Source organism: Denticeps clupeoides, chromosome 1 (assembly GCF_900700375.1).
Source record: "Denticeps clupeoides chromosome 1, fDenClu1.1, whole genome shotgun sequence".
NCBI lineage: Eukaryota > Metazoa > Chordata > Actinopteri > Clupeiformes > Denticipitidae > Denticeps > Denticeps clupeoides.
The window spans coordinates 38,824,270-38,843,264 of record NC_041707.1 but is presented as its reverse complement, the minus strand read 5'-3'; the positions used below and the strand labels follow the sequence as shown (position 1 = coordinate 38,843,264).

The 18,995-nt window shown below is 47.5% G+C and overlaps 3 protein-coding genes across 38 annotated transcripts in view; 1 reads left to right on the top strand and 2 right to left on the bottom strand.

Moving 5' to 3' along the window:
• Positions 1-2,933, top strand: part of LOC114792050 (calcium/calmodulin-dependent protein kinase type II delta 1 chain) — a 34,385-nt gene extending 31,452 nt beyond the window's left edge. For all 6 annotated transcript variants that reach the window (XM_028983297.1, XM_028983134.1, XM_028982985.1 and 3 more), the window contains 3 exons: positions 73-167; positions 318-546; positions 2,219-2,933. In XM_028983297.1, the coding sequence (XP_028839130.1) occupies positions 73-167; positions 318-546; positions 2,219-2,222 (328 nt within the window). In that variant the 3' untranslated portion in view covers positions 2,223-2,933. The remainder of the gene's footprint in view (positions 1-72; positions 168-317; positions 547-2,218) is intronic.
• An 817-nt stretch (positions 2,934-3,750) lies between these two features.
• ank2b (ankyrin 2b, neuronal) overlaps positions 3,751-18,995 on the bottom strand; it is a 105,233-nt gene continuing 89,988 nt past the window's right edge. For 30 of the 31 annotated variants that reach the window (XM_028981746.1, XM_028981595.1, XM_028980467.1 and 27 more), the window contains 10 exons: positions 18,845-18,922; positions 18,635-18,766; positions 18,416-18,559; positions 18,085-18,319; positions 17,944-17,998; positions 7,979-8,062; positions 6,905-7,069; positions 6,633-6,821; positions 6,434-6,525; positions 3,751-6,185 (listed from right to left, as the gene is read on the bottom strand). In XM_028981746.1, coding sequence (XP_028837579.1) covers positions 5,984-6,185; positions 6,434-6,525; positions 6,633-6,821; positions 6,905-7,069; positions 7,979-8,062; positions 17,944-17,998; positions 18,085-18,319; positions 18,416-18,559; positions 18,635-18,766; positions 18,845-18,922 — 1,376 coding nt within the window. In that variant the 3' untranslated portion in view covers positions 3,751-5,983. The remainder of the gene's footprint in view (positions 6,186-6,433; positions 6,526-6,632; positions 6,822-6,904; positions 7,070-7,978; positions 8,063-17,943; positions 17,999-18,084; positions 18,320-18,415; positions 18,560-18,634; positions 18,767-18,844; positions 18,923-18,995) is intronic. The other variant, XM_028982076.1, reaches the window with a different exon arrangement.
• LOC114792005 (mucin-17-like) lies at positions 8,261-17,937 on the bottom strand. The gene is made up of 2 exons (XM_028982755.1): positions 10,060-17,937; positions 8,261-9,719 (listed from the first exon to the last, which is right to left on the bottom strand). Exons 1-2 carry the CDS (start codon positions 17,803-17,805, stop codon positions 8,829-8,831), a joined length of 8,637 nt encoding a protein of 2,878 aa, XP_028838588.1. The 5' UTR covers positions 17,806-17,937; the 3' UTR covers positions 8,261-8,828.

The window sequence follows — 18,995 nt, the reverse complement described above, 5'->3', positions numbered from 1 at the left end:
CACACAGAGTGCGGAAGCTGGACTTCACCGCCATGTCTTCATCGCCGTCTCTGGATCTCTTCCCTGGTTTAGGAAGATCTGCGATCCCGGCCTCACGTCCTTTGAGCCCGAGGCCTTGGGGAACCTGGTTGAGGGCACAGACTTTCACCGGTTCTACTTTGAGAACGGTACTATTCTCTCAAACACACATTCATTTTTATTAATAATATGTGAGCCACAGTCCGGTTTATTTTTAACACTATGAACAGAGGGTCCGCCACTGTACTCGATGTTATGAAAATGCGCGAGACCTCACGGTTTTTCATGATTTTTCTCAGCTTTGTCTAAAGGGCACAAGCCCATCCACACCATCCTGCTGAACCCTCACGTGCACCTGATCGGGGAGGACGCCGCCTGCGTGGCCTACATCCGCCTCACGCAGTACATGGATGCCAGCGGCCTGCCGCGCACCATGCAGTCGGAGGAGACCCGCGTGTGGCACCGGCGAGACTGCAAGTGGCAGAACATCCACTTCCACCGTTCCGGCTCGCCCACCATGCCCGCCAAGTAAGGGCCGCTAGACCCCGCCCTGCTTTTCCTACCCAAGACGCCACAGTCTTCATGTTCATTTAGAGTCATGTTCATTATGCTCCATTTTATTCGTTGCTCCTCTCAGAAGTGTCCATTCAGAAAATCAGTGAAGAAATATGAATAACATACAGAAAGTATTCAGACCCCCTTGAATTTTTCACTCTTTGAACATATTGTAGCCATTTGCTACAATCGTGAAAAGTAAAATTCCCCAATATGATGTGCAAAGTGCAGCCAAAACTCCTGACACGCATAGACCAAACAAGCTCAAGATCTCACAATATATATAGTATATTCCATTGTGTCTTTAAATAATCATGATGTACAATTCTCAATTGACCAAAAATTTTACTTGAGTCTTGATTTATCCTGTCCAAAACAACAAGGTTCTGTGCTCAAAGCCAACTTCCCAAGTCGTATGACTTCATGGCCAGATAACCAGGCCTATTTATCCATTCTACCATCCAATAGCATTGCAATACAGAAAAATAGGACCTATTAGCAATGTAAATGTGGTTTTAAAAAGCAAAAAGGAGGTGAAGGGTTTTTTTGTAGACTTAAATATGATGATGTAATGAACATATTGTAGCCATTTGTAATAGTCTTTTTTTTTTTTTTTTTTTACACCCCAATTAATGTACACACAGCACCCCATGTTTACAGGAAAACAGAATTTTTGACATTTTTCAGATTTATTAACAAAGGAAAACTGAAATATCACATGGTCTGAAGTATTCAGACCCTTTGCTGTGACACTCATATTTAACTCTGGTGCTGTCAATTTCTTCCATCATCCTTCGTTTGAGTCCAGCAGTGTTTGATTATAAAAGCCACACCCCTGTCTATATAAGACCCTACAGCTCACAATGCAGGTCAGAGCAAATGAGAATCATGAGGTGAAAGGATCTGCCTGAAGAGCTCAGAGACAGAATTGTGCTGCACCTAAGGTTCCTAAGAGCACAGTGGCCTCCATAATCCTTAAATGGAAGACATTTGGGACGACCAGAACCCTTCCTAGAGCTGGCTGTCCGTGTATCAGGGGAGAAGAACCCAGAGATCACTGCAGCCCTCCATCAGTCAGGGCTTTATGATGGTGGCCCGACGGAAGCCTCTCCTCAGTGGTGAGAAATAAGATTCTCTGGTCTGATGAGACCAAGATAGAACTTTTTGGCCTTAATTCTAAGCGGTATGTGTGGAGACAACCAGGCTCTGCTCATGACCTGTCCAGTATAGTCCCAACAGACTAAAACCTTCTCCCGAGTGCTCAGGACCTCAGGCTGGGCCAAAGGTTTACCTTCCAAGACAATGACCCTAAGCACCCTAAGTTTTTCTGTCAATAAGGGGTGCTGTGTGTACATTGAGCGGAACAAAAATGAACTTAAATTATTTGATCAAATATGACCAATTTAAAGGGGGTCTGAATATTTTCCGTACCCTGTGTGTGTATATTTAATGTTATTCATATTTCTTGTCTGATATTACATTACATTACAAAACCACCCATTCATTCTAAAATGTTTTAATTAATCCTGTCTCAGCTATTTGCACTAAATTGCTTTGTGATCTGTGGCTAATATCTGCTAGATTGCTTGATGGTCCGTGATCCTGTCACACTCATGTATCTGAACCTTGTCTCCAATCACTGTAGTTAACATGGTCTCCATGCCGCTGACTGGACGTCTGGAGCCGCCATCAAGTGTCTGCCACCCCTGACCCCGCCCACGACAGCTCGTTTACATATCCCTGCCGGACTAAACTCCCGGAGGGCTGGGGGACTGGTCACATCATTCCTGTTTTTTTTTGGTTTATATTTTTATTTCCCCACTTTTTAATTCTCTTAAAAATATGGTGGGGTCTCAGATTTAAAAATTGCATACTTGTATGAAATACTAGAGCCATTTGTGGTGTGGAGGTGTTCAGACAGCATCAACAACTTTACCATCCATATATGTGGTGTGGTGAAAATATTAGTCATTGCGTCTTATCAGAATATCTGGTTTTATTGTTTTATTATTATGCAGTCATTATTAATTTCAGTTTACATGAAACATTACAGGCAACATTTTTTTAAGATAAACCAAGGAGCAAATGATCTAGTTTTTTTTTTCTTCTTGCACTCAGTGAGTTTCTGAATTTTTGATGGGAGGAGCACATTCGGTGAAGTACGGTACTTTGAAATTATGATTTTTTTTTTTTCCATGTGTGATGTTTTAACAGTAAGAAATTAGAATGTAAGCCTCAGCCAGGTTTTATTCTGTTCCTCCAATCCTGAAAAAGCACTGTACACAAACATGATGCTAGTTTTGTTATTTCCTTTATTTTTTATATATATATATATATATATATATATATATATATATATATATATATATATATATATATATATATATATATATATATATATATATATATATAAAATATAGTTAAAAGAGAACAACTCCTCAATTACTGTTATGTTCTCCTCTTGACCTAAAACACTTTATGGGGTGGGGCTTTTGGGTGTATCTTTATTAGGTTAATTAGCAGGTAATGCATGATTAGTTGTAATAGTTTCCCAGACTTGGACCACATTAGTCACTTGATTTCTAGGTAATTTTTTCTCCCCCCCCTTTCTACTTTATGAGCTGGTGTAAGAACATTTCTTCTGCCATTTAATCAATGGTCACTAGAGGTTGGTGTTTTGTTCTATCTGATGTTTTTGGGAGCTTTTGTTCATTATTGCGGTAACTAGGAGGACTAGTTTTGTTGTGAAATCCAGGCTGAATGTCTGGCCACCCCCTCAGGGAAGACCCCCCGACCACCTCTGCTCTTCATCCTTGCCCCGTGGATGTTTTAAAACAGATTTTAGAGTTTTGTTGCAGTCCAGTTACACTATGAGCATGGTGCAAAATTGTGGGAAAAGGCTGTTGAAATAAATGTTTTTTTTGGGGGGGGGTTTCTGCCAAACCTTAGTGTTGCTCATTTTTCATGATTTTGGGGGGGGGGTTCATCAGGCAATTTTCACACTGAAATGTATAGGCAATTTTTGTCATCCTAGCCTGTATGGGAAAACTATCAAACTCAACATATATCAATACACATATATATATTTAAAATGTTCCACTGAAAGTAATTTTATAACTGAATGTTAATTTACCTTTTTGTTACAGCAGAGAGAAAAATAAAAAATTCACACGATTGTTTTAAACATTTACAATTTTATTTTCCGCCATGTACACACTGCAGCTGCGCTGCTGTTTTTGTTCATTTCCATATTTACTATTGCATGCCCTCATATATGAATAACTGTCATCACCATAGAAACAAGATGTTCATTCATGAGTCATTTTGAACTAGGTCAAGCCAACTGTAGATTAGTTGTTCACACTCATGTTTGGTTACACTCCAAGTAAAAGCAATATGAAAAAACAGAATATTGTCACATGTACTGTAGTACACTGTATAGTGTGCACCGCATACACAACAGATGCGTTGGTTCGAGCCGGCTGTACGTACAAAGTTCTTTTTTTTTGGAGAATATGAGAAGTTTCCGAGTATTCTGCCGTTATGCTGCCGCTGAAAAGCCAGAACTGAAATGTCCAGCGTGACGTGAAGATGCCTTGCTGTCCCACACACGGACCCTCAGTCAGGGATGGAAGCACAAATGGGCGTCTGCTTAAATCAGGCTCAAAGTGAGATGCAGAGCAATGGGAGGTGTTTTCTGGAAGGTCTCCCACATAAGAGCTTGAGGAGCAATCCAGGCGCATTAGCGCCACCTTCTGTCAGTAGATTATTATTATTACTATTGGAAATGGTACATTTGTGATGTGTGGGGTTTTCATGTTCAGAGCATAAACCAACCAAACATTCATTGTTCATTTGATTTCAGTTGGTTAAGTAGGATATTTTGAACAGTGAGCTATTGTGGTTTTTAGCTCGTTCATTAACCTCTTACAGTTTCAGTTGCCATTAAGGGATTTTATGCACCGAGTCACCATCTCTTGGAATCACGAATGTCTCATGACATTTTAAAAGTATTTAAGGGTTTATTTCTGACTGTGCTTCATGCCACTTGGCCCAGACCGAGAGAAATGCTGAGCGGTAGTCTCCCCCCAGAACCTGGGGGTCAGAGGGGAATTTGAAAGGCTCCTCATGCCTGAACAGGGAAGTAGCGCTTGACATGTCCTAAAAGCCCAAGCTGACCTCATTTGTCTGGTAATAAGGCAAGCATTTTAAAAAATGACCTCATCCATTACCATCTTGACTCTTGGTATCAATTCCGTCCCTTATATAATTTGCATCAAATTCATTTTCGATTAGTTGCGATTCTAGATTGTAACTTAATTTAAGCCTTTTGGCAAGCAGCCTTTTATGAATTCATAGCAGTTTGATATATTAATAGATTAATTGGATTGCTTCAAACAACTGATTCATCGGAAAAGGATAAATCGAGCCATGCACATTAAGCCGGGCTCTAACCCGGATGATTTATGAAATATTTCAGAAGTCGGGTCCAATCGTGTGAGAGTACCACTCTTTATTTTACAATCTCAACAACCCAAAAGAAAATAAAAACTTCAACCACATTCTCAATTTGTTGCATTTGTACAATCTGAGGAGCCTCACAAGCGCTTGAAGAGAGTCTCTGCAAGCAGAACAGAAAGTGGGGAGGGGAGAGGTCAAGGTCGGGGGTCACGAGCAGGTTTAAACGTTCGCGATGGCTTTCTGTTATGCGGAGGTCAGTTTCGTAGTGTCGGTGAGATGAGGAAGCACGCGTTGTGAGTACGTACACACAGAAAACACACACACACACACACTCACATGTTCTATACAAAGAGGACAGCGGAGTGGAGGCCGGATCTCATCAGTGAGAGCAGGATGAGTTCTGGACGGTTTCTACCATGGAAGTTCAGGTTCCGCCAACTCGAATCCGTCGCTCTCGTCTCTCGTAAGTGCTCGCCCTGTGTCGGGAGTTGCAGATTCGGACCCGGGGCCGGAGCAGAAAGCAGGGTTTAGCCGGGTGGGTGTACGCGAGAAGCGGCGCGGTTCACGGTAACAGTGCACGGACGCTGAGGAAGAGGCTCGGAACGACGGAATGTTGCGCTCCGCCTTTTTTTGCGCTGCTTGCGTTCGTTTTCTTGTTGCTTCTTGATGAGTTTCTTCGTTTTTTTTTTTGTCTTCTGAACCACAGCAGCCAAAACAGCAGGAAAACAATGATTACAATACAGGAAAAGCTATCTTTGGTCACAAAATGAGCAAATTAAAAAAGAGGAAAATAAGAAATAAATAGTGAGCAAACGTCAACTGAAAAAGAAGGGATCTGGGAGGTCATGTGGAGGTGTTAGGGTTGTTTTAGGCAGTGAGGTGAATTGTGGGTAGCAGGGTGCTGGGGAATGAGAAGTTATGGAGAGCAAAAAAAATAAATAAATAAAAATCAGTCTTTCTTCTCCTCCTCCTCCTCCTCTTCCTCGTCTGCCTGGCCACAGTAGCGCTGGATCAGCATTTGCAGGTGTTGCTGGAGGTGGTCGGGTTGCAGAGCCTCGGGGGTGTCGTCCAGGCGCTCCAGGTGGGTGTGCCTGCCCTGGCCGTCCCTCATCACGGTCCGCTTCTGAGTTCGCGACTTACGCATCCGGGTCCTTCGAGACACAGCAGGGCGTCAAAATGCGTCAGTAAACCACTTCAATCTCGAGGTACGAGGCGTGTGGAGTACGATACTGTTCGGTTTTACTCAACATTCCTCTTAATCAGTTTAATAAACCATATTTTATTGTGTCACTACATGCTGTAATAATCATTTTTTAAATAAAGACACAGCACGCCAGGCAGCGGTTAGAGTGGGCGACAACCCCCCCTGCTGGGGGCACAGTTCATGCCACCGCCTGACCTCTTCACCACCGACCCATCCTCCTTCACAACCTCCCTCTCTACGAGGTGAGGAAGGAGCACCCTCCCGAAGTCGCCGGCGTAACGCAGAGCCTGGAGGTGACGATGAAGCAGACCATGAAGCCACTCTGGAAACGTATTTCTAGACAGGATGGATTGTCCGGCCTCTGTGGGGTCGGGGGGTCGTGACGGCTACTGACCTTCTGGAAGTCGTCCTTGGCTGACGGGAGGTCCGCTGCCAGCGACGGGTCTCCAATCTGCTTCTCCATGCGTTCGCCTTGCACCACCATGGTCTTCACGACCTTGCTGACCCTCCGGCCCTGGACCGGCTCGGCCTGGAAGTCCGAGGCCGTGGCCCCGGCCGACGGCGGCGGCACAGAGAAGGTCATCTGGGTTTGGGGAGGAGACAATTCTGTCAGCGGTGCGACATGTTCAGCCAAACCCGTCGGCAACTCGGCCTAAATTCGCAAACCTCTCTCTGATCTCCCTCGCTTCGCACCACCGTCCTCTTCACCACTTTCGAAAAGCCGTCCGCGTCCTCGACAGCGACCAGCTCCTGCGGCACGCCCTCCGTCGTCACTTCCTCTCGCTCCGCGCCGTCCGGAGATACGAACTTACGGATCACCTTCCTCGTGATCTGCGTTGGGGACAAGAAAGAGTTTCGGCAGGTTCGAAAACAGCAACAAAAAATTGTGAACGAACTTCAATTTTGGCTTGGAAAGCAGAAAAAGGTTAAAAGAGAAAAGGACAAAGAGATGAAGGGGGCGTGATTTTTGCTGAGGGCGTGGTTTGTCAGGTGGTTTTTCATGGGAGGCATTGTTTGTTGATGGGCTTTTTGGCCATGCGTGATTTCCTGGGGGCATGGTCTCATTCGGGGGTGTGGTTTGCCAAGGGGTGTGGCTTCTAATGAGGGTTGTTGTTTGTGGGTGGTAGTAACCTAGTAACTGACCTATGAACCAGAAGACCCAGGTTCAAACCCCACTTACTACCATTGTGTCCCTGACCATTGTGTCCCACGCCCACTTAACCCTAAATTGCTCCAGGGGGGGACTGTCCCTGTAACTACTGATTGTAAGTTTCTCTGGATAAGGGCGTCTGATAAATGCTGTAAATGTAAATGCTGTAAATGTTTGTTGACAAGCAAAGTCAATTTGGCCATGCTTGATTTCTGGGGGCGTGGTTGTCGTTTAAGGGGTGTGGTTTTCTTTAAGGCGTGGTCTCGAAAATTAGGTTGGCCTCCGATGAAGGTGTGTACCAAGTTTTATGTCAATGTTGAAATGTGAGGATCTGAGAATGGGTTAAAGTTCCCATTATAAGTCAATGGGAAAAAAGGCTCAGAACTTGGGTGTGGCACATGGGCGGAGTCACAATCACACCCCACGGCCATAGGCCAGATACATGTGTGAAGTTTGGAGGTTGTAGGATGAAAATTGTAGGAGGAGATGCATGGCAAAAGCCTGGGTGTAGAATAAGAAGAATAAGAAGTGGAAGAACAAGAGTTTGGCTTTCCAAGCCAAAATTAAAACAACTTTGCAATGATGCCGACCTTCTTGATGACCATATTCCCATGTTCATCTGTGTACTGCTCCTCAGTTAACGTCTGAGGGGGGATTTCCGGCATGTCGTCGCCCTGCGTAACACAACCGCGAGCCGTTAGTAATGGTGGAAGAACACAGAAACCGCGTGCGTTTCACAAAAATGTCCCAAAAATTGATTATGGAATGGAGAACGAACGGAGAAAAAAAAAAAGCCAAACGGAAAAACACCACAAATTATGACTCACGGCACCGTTTCGGCACCCCGAGTCCCGTTACAGCCGAATGTACCTGGATGATTATTCTGCGTCGGACCACTCTGGTGGTCAACACCTCGTCCTCCGAGCTCTCGGACCGCAGCCCTAGCTCCTCCGCTATCTCCTGAGAGGCGGCAGAGACGCGTTACTCACGCCGGGAGGACGTTAGCGGCGCTGGCTTCTCATGCGCCGGACGCCAAGCAAGCCGGCCCGCCTGCGCTGTGCCTTCTTTTCTCAAACCGACCCGACCTACTCCCGCTCTCCCGCCTCGTATAAAACTGGTGGTCGCTGATGATCATGGTTGATGAAGAGAAGGTACAGTTGCGAAATAAAGGAATGAGGTTCATGCGTTGGTTGCAAATGATATTAAAATGCAGAGGCCGTGGTAAAGGAACATGGTGGAAGCTTATTTCAGAACAGCAGTGCGCATGAACCGTTCGGTTAATTTCACACACGACTCATCAAACTTGTGTAATAGTGATTGTAATATTAAACTTGATTTGAACGCAACATTTCATGCAGACAAGCATCTAGGTATTAGGCCACTTTGGTTAGAAATTTGCACCTTCAAGAGATGGGCCACAAGCCAAAGTTCCACTCATGCTCAGAGTCTTACCCTCCCTAGAGAGTCATCATCCTCATCCTCCTCCTCCTCATAATACGCCCCCTGCCTTGGTGGAAGCTCCTCAGCTAAAGAACCTGTGTACCCACAAACCACCGCCTGCTGGCCTTCGTACCCGACCCCCTCATCCTCCGGCTCAAGGATGATTGGCAGATCGAGGTCGTCGCTACTTAAAGAAACGGGCGTCTGGACGTTATCGGCAGGGGAACCTGCCAGGAACTCAAAGTTGGGTGTGTCTGGAAGCGGGAGGGGCTCAACAATTCGGCAGACTGGCAAGGGCTTCATCCGGTTGAGCTCAGCATCCGGCTCTGGCTCCGAAACGTCGGAGAAGTTCTGGCTGCAGTCGAAGAACTCGGCACCCTCGGAGCCTTCTGACTTCACGCTTTCGGTATGGACCAGAAGCTTCCGTTTCGCTGTGTGCTTTTCTTCCTCAAATGACGACAGGGTTTTCTCAAACTCCGACAGGACGTGCCTGAAGCCGGGCGACGGTTGGAAGGACTCTGGGCTGAACACGGGGGACAATGGACTCGTGTCGGTTGGGGACACGGGGCTACGCCCAGAAGTCACTTTCCCAAAGCCCGAGACGACCTCCTGGTAGTCAGGTGGCATGAGGCTGGAGACCGATGCTGGGGAAACAGACTCGTGGCGGGGCTTTGGGGCGCCCTCGGGTAAATTCGGTGTCACGGCCCTGTGAGTTCTAAAGATTTCGTCCTGACCAAACTGCAGCGAGGCCAGAATTGTGTGCTGGAGGCCAAAGAACGGCTCGGCCTTTACCAGGCTACCTAAAACATCTGCCTGCTCCTCACTAACATCAACTCGTTTCAAACCTTTCTGCTGTACCACTTGCACTTCCTTATCAGAAACTTGTGGGACCTGAAAAGAAATTAAAATTTGCCGTCAACACTAATGAAAATATTTTGACATGCATCTACTATGGCTTGGCATGGACCAGTGAACACTTTGGCATGCTTCTGCTATGCTCTTTAAGGATGTTACCCTAAAAGAAACACACATTAGACCGGTGTATTCTAGTAGAAATCCATGCACCTTGATTAATCACTCCTTCGGTGGACTCCTATGTTAGTGGTCAACCCAGAAATCCGGCACACGGTGCGCATTCCTTGAGTTCTCCATGGTTAGTGATCCCCAAACCAAGCAATATCTTCATCTTGTGCCGCACTGCACCACAAACAGGGACGTTGGAAGCTCTTACCCTTTCTCGGAAGTCCCGGGTTGTTAATTCAAAATGTTCTTCCACAACCGTTTCTATGGACGTCGCCAAATGGTCTTGGACTTCTTCTTGATTCTTGACTTGTTCTGTTAACTTTTCTTTCTCAACTTGGACTGACTCTACTGACTCATACATTTCTCTACTTTCCTCAATCGTGGAAATCCTCGGAGCTTGAGTCTGCTCATCTTGGCAGGATGCTATGGACTCAGGTGATGATGGACGGTCTACTTCTAGACAAGGTGAAGGAGACCTCTCATATGCAGCATCTAAATCATGTGCTTCTGGAGAAGGGTATCGGTGATCAGGTTCAAGCCAAATAGTCTGAGGTGAGAAGGACCTGGAATCATTGTCCGACACCACAGAAGAAGGTGACGGTGGTCTGAGCTCAGCTTCATGTGCAGTGACGATGTGGAGTGTCATGGTGTGGAGTGTTCCCACAGGGCCAAATGTGGGCAGGTTTTCTCTGAATGCGTGGACATGGTGGACATGGCACGGTGATGGGGGTCTGTACTCGGGTATGGGAGAGTCAGGAGAAAGTTGTCTGAACTCACTCACGGACGATGCCGACTCGGGAGACGAAGCTCTGCTTTCTTCTCCAGGCGGTGCTGGGTGTGGAAATGACAGTTCACCCCCAGGAACAGGAGAGTCTGGCGACAGCGGGCGGTTTTCGTCGAGTGAAAGTTCCGATTGTGGAGAGGGTGGTCTACTGTCACATGAACATTCAGCAGATGAACGATCATACCCCGAGAGTGAATCAGGTGACAATCGTCCAAGACCTGCAGCGGTACTGCGAAAGGTCACGCGCTCGAAAACACCAGGCTTGCTGGTGAACGTCTCACCTCTGTACTGGGGGTCATGGACGCTGGATATCAGAGTCGATATCACTGCTTTGCGCACGAATCTCAACGTAGTATCTTCTGTAGCGTGTTCCTGATGCCTATCCAGGAGGAAGCACGTGTCTGACGTCGGCGGTAATAAGTCCTTCTCGTCAGCTAGCGGGTTTTCTTCTCCTGAGGCCACTGAGTCTGGTGATGTTGGTCCACTTTCTGCTAAATCGTCTCCTGCCGGACCGCGGTCAACTTCAGATGCTGCAGATGTGCACAGCGGAATTCCTGGTTCAAAACAGTCTGGCTGAAGTAGACCGGTTTCACACACAGACGCTGGGGGTTCTCTACGTTCAGTGACTGGATCCACGTCACCGGCAGATTCCGAAGCTACACTCAACGTTACAGGAGCAGGGGAGCCGAATGAAACCTGTGGTGCTGCCGACAGTCCGAACTCGGAGACGGAGTCCGGCGAGGACGCTGACTGGGGTGAGTCAGGCCGGTACGCATCATTGAATTTGTGGTCCCCGTCCTGCGAAATCGCGGATTCCGGTGAAGACAATCTGAATCCGGAGCTTGGCACACGGCATTCTTGGACCAAGCCGATAAATTCAGGAACTGGTGAGTCAGGTGAAAGGGACCTGTTTTCATGCACAGACGCAGTTGATTCCGGAGACAAAGGTCTGGCGTCATCAACCACAACACCACAGTCACAAAGCTGAATGTCGGACGCTGCGGATTCAGGCGATGCCGACCTGCTGTGTGTCATGAACATGGCTGTTTCGAAGGACGTCACCGAGAACTGTGGAGTCGGGGAGTCCGGGGACAATGATTTGAACTCATTTAATGACGCAACTGATTCTGGCGAAGACGCCCTCGCGATGTGACATGACGGCAGTGATTCATTTTCTCCTTCGGAGGCCACCGATTCAGGAGAAGATGACATATATCTAAATTCGTATTCGGTTAATACTGGCGTAAATTCAGGAACCGGTGAGTCCGGGGGCAGGGGCCTGTACTCGCTTATGGATGCTGTTGATTCGGGAGATGAGGCTCTATGTACAGGTTCTATAAAAGTGAACTCTGTAAAGCTATATTCTATGTCTGATGTTGCAGACTCGGGGGATTCAGACGGCTCCTCTGACATCGATATTGATGACTCGGGGAAATGTACTAAATATTGTGGAACCGGTGAGTCCGGGGGCAGGGGCCTGGTTTCGCTTATGGATGCTGTGGATTCTGGAGATGATGGTCTTTCTTCTGTTTCTATAAAATTTAACTCCGTAAAGCTATATTCTATGTCTGATGTTGCAGATTCGGGGGATTCAGACCGCTCCTCTGACGTCGCTATCGATGACTCAGGGAAATGTACTAAATATTGTGGGACCGGTGAATCTGGTGACAATGGCCTGCATTCACTCACGGACTCTGTTGATTCGGGAGATGAGGCCCTATCTACAGGTTCTATAAAAGTGAACTCTGTAAAGCTATATTCTATGTCTGATGTTGCAGACTCGGGGGATTCAGACCGCTCCTCTGACGTCGCTATCGATGACTGGGGGAAATGTACTAAATATTGTGGGACCGGTGAATCTGGTGACAATGGCCTGCATTCACTCACGGACTCTGTTGATTCGGGAGATGAGGCCCTATCTACAGGTTCTATAAAAGTGAACTCTGTAAAGCTATATTCTATGTCTGATGTTGCAGACTCGGGGGATTCAGACGGCTCCTCTGACATCGGTATCAATGACTCGGGGAAATGTACTAAATATTGTGGAACCGGTGAATCTGGAGGTAAAGGTTTCAACTCGTTTAATGACGCCACTGATTCGGGTGAAGATGTGCGCGTGTAAAGGTCTGGAGGCGACAGTTCAGATTCTGTTTCTGAGTCGGCTGATTCCGGAGATGATGATCTATACCCTGCCGCGGTCAAGACTGATGGTGTGTATTCAGGAACCGGTGAGTCTGGTGACAATGCCCTATCTTCATTAAAAGATCTAGTTGATTCAGGAGATGAGCACCTCTGTTGTATTGAAATCAGAATCCAGTCTGAAAGAGCATATTCTATCTCGGATATTACAGAATCAGGGGTTTCTGATCTTTGCCCCCTGTATAGGTCAACAAATGGCGATTGGTATTGTGGTATGGGCGAATCAGGTGACAAGGATTTAAATTCATTTAATGACGCCTCTGACTCAGGTGATGAGGCTCTGAGGTCTGCTGCATCTGGTGAGAGAGGTCTGTACTCTAGTATGGAATCAGGAGACAGTGGTCTACCATCAGCATCAGAAGCCACCGATTCAGGGGATTCTGGTCTTTGGTCGAAGGTCTCAGCGACATATGGTTCACGGTCAGTTTGCAAAGTCACGGATTCAGGAGAAGATGACCTATATCCTGTAACAGGCTCAATTAACACTGGTGTAAAATGAGGGACTGGTGAGTCTGGGGACAGATGTCTGTATTCACCTATGGATGTTGTGGAATCTGGAGATGAACATCTTTCTTCTTCTACACTGATAAATAAGTCTTTATGGGCAAATTCTATTTCTGATGTTAAAGACTCTGGAGTTTCTGATCTGTTGTCTGTGATGAAATCAGTTGAATCTCCATCTGGGGGTAAATACTGTGGAACCGGTGAATCTGGTGACAATGGCCTGCATTCACTCACGGACTCTGTTGATTCGGGAGATGAGGCCCTATCTACAGGTTCTATAAAAGTGAACTCTGTAAAGCTATATTCTATGTCTGATGTTGCAGACTCGGGGGATTCAGACGGCTCCTCTGACATCGATATCGACGACTCTGGGAAATGTACTAAATATTGTGGAACCGGTGAATCTGGAGGTAAAGGTTTCAACTCGTTTAATGACGCCACTGATTCGGGTGAAGATGTGCGCATGTAAAGGTCTGGAGGCGACGGTTCAGATTCTGTTTCTGAGTCGGCTGATTCCGGAGACGATGATCTGTACCCTGCTGCCGTCAAGACTGATGGTGTGTATTCAGGAACCGGTGAGTCTGGTGACAACGCCCTATCTTCATTAAAAGATCTAGTAGATTCAGGAGATGAGCACCTCTGTTGTGTTGAAATCAGAATCCAGTCTGAAAGAGCATATTCTATCTCGGATATTACAGAATCAGGGGTTTCCGACCTTTGCCCCCTGTATAGGTCAACAAATGGCGATTGGTATTGTGGTATGGGCGAGTCAGGTGACAAGGATTTAAATTCATTTAATGACGCCTCTGACTCAGGTGATGAGGCTCTGAGGTCTGCTGCATCTGGTGAGAGAGGTCTGTACTCTGGTATGGAATCAGGAGACAGTGGTCTACCACCAGCATCAGAAGCCACCGATTCCGGGGATTCTGGTCTTTGGTTGAGGAGATCAGAAACCTCGGAAGTCTCAGAAGACTCTGATTCTGAGGAAGATGACCCATATTCTGCAACAGGCACCCATGAATCCGTAACGGGTCTAAAATCTAGGATGGGTGAGTCAGGTGAGAGTCTACTGTCCCTCAGAGAGGCAACTGATTCAGGTCTACACTCAGCAGACAGGTCAGTCAAATCAGCACCTCCATACTCCACCTCAGATGTTGCAGACACGGGTGAGTCTGACCTGTGGCCTGAGATGAAAACTGCCACGCCCAACAGTTCGTATGAATACTGTGGTACAGGGGAGTCTGGAGATAAGGACTCTGCGACCGACTCTGGTGAAGATGCTCTCCTGCAGACGTCCACCAGCAGCGGGGCGTATTCCATGTCTGAGCATGGCGACTCTGGGGAAGCTGACCTATGACCTGCAACCACACGGGCCGATTCAAATGCATATTCGGGAACTGGTGAGTCTGGTGGCAGTGGCCTGTATTTGTCACAGGATCCAGTTGATTCGGGCGAAGAGGGTCTCTCTCCTGCCGCCATTTGGATCCACTCTGCATGGGTATATTCGAATTCTGATAACACCGACTCAGGGGTGTCGCATCTCCAGCCGGGTAATGTGTACGTGTCAGTAAACGGCAGCAGGTACTGAGGTACAGGTGAGTCGGGGGACAGCGGTTTAAATGTGTCCGACTCTGGCGAAGATGTTCTGAGGTCTTGGCGGTAGTCTGGCGATAAAGGCCGATACTCGGGAGCTGAATCTGGTGAAAGGGGCCGCTCTTCAGCTTCTGAAGCAATCGATTCGGGTGAGTCCGCTCTTCGCTGAAGTGACGTGAGTTCTGAAATGAACGCCTCAGATTCTGATGGTGACGACCGACATCCTTTTATTTGCTCGAAATATTCAGAAGCTGACTGACAATACGTGGGCAGGGGTGAGTCAGGTGAAAGTGGTCGGGTTCCATTTACTGAAGCTAATGACTCTGGCGAGGAAGGTCTAGATGTCGCAGAGGTGACAAGGAGCTCAATTTCCATCTCCGATGTCGTGGACCCGGATGACTCGGACCTGTAACCCGTAATGAATGTCTCATGGCTCAGGATATGCTCAAAGTACTGTGGTACTGGTGAGTCGGGTGATAACGATTTCAGTTCGTTCACTGACCCCACAGACTCTGGCGAGGACGCCCTGAATTCGCCTATGAGGTCCGCCGAATTGAGGGACGTGGGCCGGCACTCTGGAACCGAGTCTACCGAAAGTGGCCTGTCTTCAGTCGGCCCTTTACCGTCCTCTCGTGCCAACGCTCCACCGAGCTCTGGTCTATTTCCTGGCCGTTCAAAAACACCGGCTTTGGGGCAGAACGTCTCGCCTCTGTACTGCGTGTCGTACACGTGAGAAATGCGAGTGGGCAGAACGGCTTTGTAAACAAGGTTATATTCTGGCATGGACGCAGTTGCTTCTGGTGACACTACTTCTGCTAATGATGCATGAGGCCCCGTAGTTCCCGAAGGAGTTCTCTCACCCTTACCTGACTTGCCTTTTGCACGCTTTCTAGGTCCTTTGCCTGGGTTGTCACCTGTCACAATCGACTGTTCAACAGGCACCCCTGTGTAATGTTCCAGGAACCTGGCTGGTGATGCCAGTGATGATACGGGTGTATGTTTATGTCCCAAACCCACTGACTCAGGGGAATCGGCTCGAGGCTCATTTTGTGAGGTGTCGAGAGGAAATGTGCTGTACTCTGGATCCGATGACAGTGACTCAGGTGAGCTGTGACCATCCATCACTGAAACAACCTCAGGCAGATCCTGTCTAAATTGGGGAATGGGCGAATCCAGTGAGAGATGATTAACGGAAGATGAGGATTCTGGTGATTCAGGCCTGCGCTGCGAGAGAAATTCGTTAAAAACGAACGGCTCGTAATCCGAGGGTGCTTCTGAACATAGTGACTCGATTGACGATGACGGGCGCCTCGCCTCGCATTCGGGCAGAGGCAGGGAAAACTGGGGAGTGGGCGAATCCGGCGATAACTCTCTGTATTCGTTTACAGAAACCATTGATTCGGGAGACGAAGGCCGTCGCTCCAGATCTGACGGTACCGGTGACATGGGCTCACTCTTTAAACTGGATGCAACCGAAAGTGCTGGTGAAGACCTGTAGCTGCTGCGCGGCGAAGGAAGATCGTTTACTGGCTGCGAGAAGCATAAGACTGGCGAATCTGGAGAGAGCGCTCCGGAGGCTCGAGACTCCGGAGACGAAGGTCTCGCTTCTGCGACGTAGTCTTCGGGTGACAGCGGCCGATTCTCAGTGCTGTCTGTGCTTTGCTCAGGAGAAGAGGTTCTCTCTTCAATTCCAAACGTCACAGATTCCCGTGAAATTGATCTAGACTCAACAAAAGAACCCGGCGACACCGGTCTAAATGTTTCCAAAGAGGTACATTCAAGTGACAGCAGACCGCTGCATCTTGCCAGTAAGCGGCTCGACTCGGTAAAGTGCCATGAAAAATCTGAAGTGTCATAATCAAGAACAGGAGGGAGCGGTGTAGGTGGACGATAGTCGGGGACTGGGGAGTCTGGAGAAAGTGATGCTATGGATTCAGGCGAAGATAATCTGATGTCAGGCATCAGTACGGCTGAATCGGGTGATTCCGGTCTGTATTCTGGTATGGGCGAGTCAGGGGACAGTGGCCTGCACTCATCTATCGGTGTCTCAGACTCAGGCGAAGGTGCCCTGTCTTCACCGAAGGACATTTCAAGATCAGCAGAACATTCGGACATTGAGTCTGGTGTCAGTGGCCTGTCCTGAATCTGCGCTTCTGTCTCAGTCAGTGTGGTGAAGTTCACTGTCGTAATACCTTTGGTTATGGACTGTGATACTTCATGTCCAGCTTCTACGTGAACTGATGTAGGGCTTAACATGTCTGCTGCATGATCACTTGCGGAATCCAGGGAAATTATAGTCGGGTCTAAGAGGGGAGGCACGGTCCAAACACGATCAGGAGGTTGATCCTTAGATTCAGGAGTCCGTTCAAGTGAAGTTCTCTCGTTTGAAAACTTACTCTTATCCACAGTTGGGTTTTGGAAAGTCTCTTTCCCTGCCGATGAATGAATCTCCTCCTTATTTCCTGCACCTGGCTCCGTGTACTCTGCCGCCTCGTCTTCACTGTTCGACTCGAGGCTTTTGCCATAGAGCGCTCTGTAAAACCTGTCTGAAATCTCCTCTATGTGCCGTTTGGTGTAGGCTTCTCTCTCGCTGAAAGGCTCTCTGGTTCCTATGCCTGTGCTCTCAGGGGCGCTTTCTTTCGACAGAGCAGCGCTGGAGACATCTCCCAAAGAGAGCTCGCTGAAGTCCGCCTCGGCCTGTTCCGACTCCAGCAGGCTTTCCCCAAAATCAGAAACCACGACCGGCCTTTGCTTGCATTTAAACTTGCGAGATTTCCGGGACTCATTCTCCGTTTCCATTTCTCTGGGTGAGGTCCGTTCAAACTGCAAGTGTGTGGCCAGCCCCACACCTACGCCAGCCCCTAGCTCCTGCATGGTCTCTGCAGTTCCTGACAGTGGGGGGCTGTCACTAGGGGGCAGTCCGGGACATGTTCCCCCTTTGTACACAGGATCAAGCACGTGGGACTGAAGACTCCAGGGAACAGCTTTGTACAATGTAAAGAAAGGACTTACACGTTTAACTGTGCCCATGTGTCCTGATCCGGCCATTGTAGTAACACGAACTGCCCTAAAGGGAACAAAATAATAAATAAAGTAGCAGGAACACTTTACACTAAATGCAAATAAAATAGTCACTGAATCAGTTACACATACTGTGTGGGATCCTGCCCCATCAGCTCAGTCTCTAGCTTCTCCTTCTGGGCATGTCTGACGATGTGTGCTGCAGATGGATCAATATCTACCCGCGCTGAGGTCTCATGAAGAGAGGATAGGCTGGAAGACAGGTCTTCAGCCGTGACTACTGGAGGTGTCTGGCCACGTTTGGGTGTGGCGTCAGTGTGCCTCCTGGTGCTGGGGCTGTCAATGTCTTCACGAAGGGCAGAAAAACCTTTGAAGCAGTGCATCAACAATTCTGGTTAAAAAGCAGGATAGTCTGAAGAAAGATGCGCATCAATGCGCTTACACCAAACCAAAAAAAAAATACCTTCACTGTGATCGAGGGACATGGTCTGCTCTATTTCTGCATAGGTGTGTGATGATTCCATACTGCACTGGACCATTTTTGTTTCAATTAGATGCACAATGTCCATCCGATTTATCTTAGTCAGTTTCTGGATCAAAGTATGTTCTGTAACACAATGTACAGTTGTTAAAGTTTATTTTAAAGGTCTACCTTATTTCAAGTTTATTGCAAGTGAATTACCTGAAGCATTCTTTCCCTCCCTTTCTGTCCAGCATTTGATCAAGGCATAGCTTTGGTCTTGTAGTGAGTTTGGATTTTCTGTTCTAATTTGATTAATCTGGTCCTCACCGATCTCCAACTCACGAGCCAACTCTGACGTGGAACAACAATAATGATATAAAACCACACTTTATCCATGGCCAGAAGGTATTGTTTTTAATGGACTTTTACCTGTCCAACTGAAGCCAAGATGGTCAGCAATAACTGCCAACCGTCCCTCTTTTCTTTCATCTTCTTCCTGTGGATCTACTGCAAAAGCCATCACAAAGGGAATCCATAAGCACAAGAGCAGCTGAGGAGCAAGGTTTTACTATGAGGGACA

Bases quoted from the DNA above. Each gene is read 5' to 3' on its own strand.
- LOC114792005 (XM_028982755.1), bottom strand. From the start codon at position 17,805: ATGCAGGAGCTAGGGGCTGGCGTAGGTGTGGGGCTGGCCACACACTTG. The intron at 9,720-10,059 runs GTAAGAGCTTCC...ATTTCTTTTCAG, and splicing joins CCCGGGACTTCCGAGAAAGG to GTCCCACAAGTTTCTGATAA.